This window comes from Canis lupus, chromosome 24, assembly GCF_011100685.1.
Source record: "Canis lupus familiaris isolate Mischka breed German Shepherd chromosome 24, alternate assembly UU_Cfam_GSD_1.0, whole genome shotgun sequence".
In the NCBI taxonomy this organism is placed as follows: Eukaryota; Metazoa; Chordata; class Mammalia; order Carnivora; family Canidae; genus Canis; species Canis lupus.
The window spans coordinates 26211731-26217730 of NC_049245.1; the positions used below are offsets into that span (position 1 = coordinate 26211731).

The following is a 6000-nucleotide window of genomic DNA, read 5'->3' on the forward strand; positions in this document are numbered from 1 at the left end:
GAGGCATAACTTCTAAAGAACTCAAGAGATTAAAAAATAGATAAGACTTTCATTTTTTTGCATTAAACAATAGAAACATACAACATATTTTTGTCATTTAGTCTCCTTAAGATAACCAAATATCTCTCTTCAAATAGCTTTGAAGGAAAGTAGAAAAGAGAAGATGGGAAACAGTCAATTCAAATTAAGTTATACACAAACTTACCAAAGAATCTTTGATTGGTGTTTCAAGTGGTCCTGTAATTTGTTCCTTGATAAAGCAAATATCTTCTTCAGGGATGAGACCATACTGTTCCATGACCGCTTTTAGTCCATTAGAATTAACCAGGTGCTCAAACATCATCACTGAGCCCTGTTCATGCTAGGAAAAATCAATACAATGTGGTCTGTTACAGACTCTAGTTCATTAGGGGCCCCAGATAATACATTTTTTTTAAAGATTTTATTTACTTATTCATGAGACACACACATACAGAGAGAGAGAGAGAGAGAGAGAGAGAAGCAGAGACAGAGGCAGAGGCAGAGGGAGAAGCAGGCTCCATGCAAGGAGCCTGATATGGGACTCAATACGTGGATCCAGGATCACACCCTGAGCTGAAGGCAGATGCTCAACCGCTGAGCCACCTAGGCATCCCCAAATTATTCTTGATTACAGGTAATTCAAAGATAAGTTTCCACTGCATGTTAATTATCTAGTTTCCAACTACTCTTTGCAGATATATATATATATATATATATGTATTTTTTTTTTTTTTAAGGTAGACTTACCTCCAGCGTGAAGCCCAACACAGGGCTTGAACTCAAAACTCTGAGATCAAGACCTGAGCTGAGATCAGGAGTCAGATGTCTAATTGACTGAGCCACCCAGGTGCCCCTTGCAGATATTTTTAAAAACCTGCCAAATCGGTATGCCTAGGTGGCTGAGCAGTTGAGCATCTGCCTTCAGCTCAGAGCATGATCCTGGGTCCGGGGATCGAGTGCTGCATCAGACTCCCTTGTGAGGAGCCTGCTTCTCCCTCTGTCTAGGTCTCTGCCTAAAAAAAAGTTTATAGTGGAGAAATCTGTAAACAATACCTGAATCAATTGATCAAAGTTATTATCACCAGCAATGTGTTAAACAGATTTTATGTGCCTCTGATGTGATATACTAAGAAGATAAATGTGGCATCTCTCTGTGTCTCATGAATAAATAAATAAATAAATCTTAAAAAAACAAAACAAAAAAATTCCTGCCAAATCTGTATTTTACTATCCTATAAACATTTTACATGTTATGTTCATCATTATATCATATTTAATGAGATATAATCCTTTACAGTACAGAGGTACTACACAGTACAGTACAGAATATTACCCAGTTACACAGGTGCAATCCTGCTTTAATGAATATCACTATGAAATTCAGTTCTATTGGGGTGCCTGGCTAACTCAGTTGGTAGAGCACAAGACTCTTAATCTTGGGTCATGAGTTCAAGCCCTGCACTTGAAGTAGTGTGAAGCCTACTTAAAATTTTTGTAAAATTCAAAAAACAAAATCAGTTCTATTGTTTCATCAGCCTTGAAACATGTAAGGTTAAAAATTCTTAAGCAATTCCATCTAGTGGTGAAAAGAGGTGACTGCAAATTTGCCAGTAAAAACAAAAGTGTTTTAGAGCTCTGAGATCAACATTTAGGTAAGAATCGTAAATTGGCCTTTTTTTTACTAATCTATGTTTGCTCATTCACAAGTGTAAAGACGATATGATCCCCTGAAGACATCGGTGCCCTCACAGGTTTTACCAAAAACTGAAAATGAAAATAAAACCTGGATGGTCATCCTATAACTATTTTTTAAATTGAATCAAGATGCATATAAATTACAAAGAGGAAAAACAGTTGACGTTTATAGTGGAGGGGCACCTTGGTGGTTCAGTCAATTGGGCGACTGCTTTTGGCTCAGGTCATGATCCCGGGATCCTGGGATGGAGCCCTGCATCAGGCTCCCTACTCAGTGGGGAGGTTGCTTCTCAGTCTCCCTCTGCGGCTCCCCCAAATAGTGTGTGCTTGTGCTCTCTGTCCAATGAATAAATAAAATCCTTTTAAAAAATTATTATTTATTCATAAGAGACACAGAGAGAGAGAGAGAGAAGAGAGAGGCACAGACACAGGCAGAAGGAGAAGCAGGAACCATGCAGGGAGCCTGATGTGGGACCCAATCCTGGGTCCCCCGGACCAGGCCCTGGGCCGAAGGAGGCAATAAACCGCTGAGCCACCTGGGCTGCCCCAATAAATAAAATCTTAAAAAAAAAAAAAAAAAAAAAGTTTATAGTGGAGAAATCTGGTAAACAATGCCTCAATCAAGTGATCAAAGTTATTATCACCAGTAATGTGTTAAACAGATTTTATGTGCCTCTAACGTGATATACTAAGAAGATACAATGTGGCGTTCTACCAAAAATACAGTCTGACACTGTGTATCAGAACACTGCAAATATCAGACAAATTGAGGGGCATTCCAGAAACAACTCACCTGTACTCTTCAAAAATAAGGTCAGGGCAGCCCAGGTGGCTCAGCAGTTTAGTGCCGCCTTCAGCCCAGGGCCTGATCCTGGAGACCCAGGATCGAGTCCCATGTCAGGCTCCCTGCATTGAGCCTGCCTCTCTCTCTCTCTCTCTGTATCTTTCATGAATAAATAAATAAAATCTTAAAAAAAAATAACAAGGTCATAAAAGATGAAGACTTGTTCCAGATCACAGAAGAGTAAAGAGAAACTGCACTAAGTAGTATGTATGGGTCAGGGAGGGAAAAAAGTTTTCTTCCTCCTTTTCTATATGGACACTTGGTGCAATTTGAAAGAAAGTATAAATTAGATACTAGTACAGCATCAATATTAATTTTCTGATTTTGATACTTAATACTTATGTATAAGTATCAAGTTATGTAAAAGAGTATTTTCATTTTTAGGAAATACTCATTAAAGTATTTAGGAATAAAGAAGTAGGTCTACAACTTACTTCCAGTTTAGTATATGTGCTGCTGAAGTGAGCACACTTCCAAACAGTTTAGAAAAAAAAACTATTGGTTTCTTTTTTTTTTAAGATTTTTATTTTAAGTAATCTCTACACCCAACATGGGGCTCAAAATCCTAAGTCCCATGTTGGGCTCTATGCTCAGCAGGAAGTCTACTTCTCTCCCTCTCCCTCTCCCTCTGTTCTTCCCCCCACTTACATGCCTTCTCTCTCAAAAAAATAAATCTTTAAAAGAATAAAAATAAATAAATAGGGGCTCCTGGGGGGCTCAGTCAGACATCTCTTAGTTTTGGTTTGGGTCATTATCTCATGGGTTGTGGGATCAAACCCTGCATCAGGCTCTGCTTTCAGCAGGGGATCTGTTTGGGGATTCTCTCCCTCTGCCCCTCCCTCTTACTCGCACACTCTCTTTCTCTCTCAAAAATAGATAAATAAATCTTTTTAAAAAAAACCATAAGAAATAAAAATAAGGGCAGCCCGGGTGGCTCAGTGGTTTAGCGTTTGCCTTCGGCCCAGGGCATGATCCTGGAGACCCAGGATCGGGTCCCACGTCAGGTTCCCTGCATGGGGCCTGCTTCTCCCTCTGCCTGTGTCTCTGCCTCTCTCTCTCTGTGTGTGTGTGTCTTTCATGAATGGATGAATAAAAAAAAAAAAAAGAATGATTTAAAAAAAAGAAATAAAAATAAAATCTTTAAAAAAAGATGGTGAGGGATCCCTGGGTGGCGCAGCGGTTTGGCGCCTGCCTTTGGCCCAGGGCGGGATCCTGGAGACCAGGGATGGAGTCCCACGTCGGACTCCCGGTGCATGGAGCCTGCTTCTCCCTCTGCCTATGTCTTTGCCTCTCTCTCTCTCTCTGTCTGTGTGACTATCATAAATAAATAAAAATTAAAAAAAAAAAGAAATTAAAAAAAGATGGTGAAAAAAATAAAAATAAATAAAATAAAATAAAAAAGATGGTGAAAGGCCAATTTTTTTTTATTTTTAAAAGTTTATTCATTTAAGTAATCTCCACACCCAATGTGGGGCTTGAAATTGTAACCTTGAGATCAAGAGCCACATGCTCTAGCAATTGAGCCAGCCAGGCACCCCTAAAAGGCCAAATTTGGGGGGGGGGAGCAGAGATTTATTTATTTACTTGAGAGAGAGAGAGAAAGGAGGGGCAGAGGAAGAGAGAATCTCAAGCTGACTCAGTGCAGCCCACAGAGACTCACTCAAGGCTTGTTCCCATGACCCTGAGATCATGACCTGAAACCAAGAGTTAGAAACCTAAATGACTACACCAACCAGGTACCCCTAAATGGTCAAAATTTTACATATAAAGACTTGAAAATTGGGGCACCTGGTGGCCCAGTTGGTACAGAATCTGACTTTGAATCTCAGGGTTACGAGTTCAAGCCCTGTGTTGAGCATGGAGCCTACTTTAAAAAAACAAATACAAAGACTTGCAAATAGCTGAGTAGATCCTATTTAGATCAGCCTTGCTGAAGAAAACAACTATTAAGTCTGGACAACTTCCTAAAGGTACTGGCAGGCCACCAAAAGCAGGCTGATGTTAGAAGGAAGTTAACACTTGGAAGATAAAAAGCACTGGGCAATAGTCCAGTTCTTTCATGGCCGTTAGCATGAGGCCCCAAGGCAGCAAAACTACAGAAGAACTACCCATCTTAGTTGAAGAATCAGAATACTCCATCAGAATTTAAAATTTGTTTCTCAAAGGCACCATTAAAAAAATGAATTGGCGGGCAGCCCGGGTGGCTCAGAGGTTTAGCGCCGCCTTTGGTCCAGGGCATGATCCTGGAGACCCAGGATCAAATCCCACGTTGGGCTCCCAACATGGAGCCTGCTTCTCCCTCTGCCTGTGTCTCTGCCTCTCTCTCTCTCTCTCTCTCTGTCTCCATGAATAAACAAATAAATAAATCTTAAAAAAATAAAAAAAAATGAATTGGCAAGTCAGAGAAAAAAAATCTTTACAACACATGTATTTATCATATAAATATAGTTACTATATATACTATTTTTTATATATAGTTATATCATATGTAATTACTCAAATAAATTAAAAGCCAAACAATAAGATTTTTTAAAAATGGGCTAATGTTGAAAGAACTCTTCACAAAAGAAAATATATCAGGGGCAACTGGGTGGCTCAGGGATTGAGCATCTGCCTTTGGTTCGGGTCGTGATCCTGGGGTCCTGGGATCGGGTCTCACATTGGGTTCCCTAGAGGGAGCCTGCTTCTCCTTCTGCCTGTGTCTCTGCCTCTGTGTCTCTCATGAATTAATAAAAATCTTTAAGACAACAACAATAAAAACAAAAGAAAATATATCAATAACAAAATATAGGAAATGGTACTCAACAAACATTAAAGAATGTTAAAAAAAAAAAAAAAAAAAAAAAAAAAACACATCCAAAACACCACTTGACACTCATTAGAAAGGATAATCTAAAAAAACCCAAATGAAAAAAAAAAAAAAAAAAAAAAAAACAAATGTTGACAAGGCTGAGGAACAGGAAATCTCCCACACTGGCGATGAAGTGAAAAATGGTATAATATGGGAAAGGTCTAGGAGTTTCTTATAAAGTAAACATGATCTGGCATTTTTACTCTTAGGCATTTTAACTAAAAGAAATGAAGACATTTTCCACAAAAATCATGTACAGTGATGTGTATAGAAACCTTATTTGTAATAATCAAGAAGCGAAAACAACTCAAATTCTATCAAAGGGAAAAAGGATAATCAAATCACAATTTATCCTGCAATGGAATACTACCTAAGCAGTAAGCAGGGATCAACAGGTGATGCACACAACATGAATGAGTCTCACAATCATCATGTTATGTGAATAAAAGCAAGACACAAATGAGTATCTATGATAGGATTCTACTCATATTAAACCTGAGAATAGGAAAAACAAACCTAGGTTTATAAAACTCAGAAGGTGATGAGAGAGAAGCAGGCATTGACTGAGAAAGGCCTAAGAGAATTCTCA

At 38.8% G+C, this 6000-nt stretch overlaps 1 protein-coding gene across 2 annotated transcripts in view; it reads right to left on the reverse strand.

Annotated features, from left to right (window-relative positions):
• SAMHD1 (SAM and HD domain containing deoxynucleoside triphosphate triphosphohydrolase 1) overlaps positions 1 to 6000 on the reverse strand; it is a 56139-nt gene that overhangs the window by 22710 nt on the left and 27429 nt on the right. For both annotated transcript variants that reach the window (XM_038572241.1, XM_038572240.1), the window contains exon 7: positions 206 to 361. In XM_038572241.1, coding sequence (XP_038428169.1) covers positions 206 to 361 — 156 coding nt within the window. The remainder of the gene's footprint in view (positions 1 to 205; positions 362 to 6000) is intronic.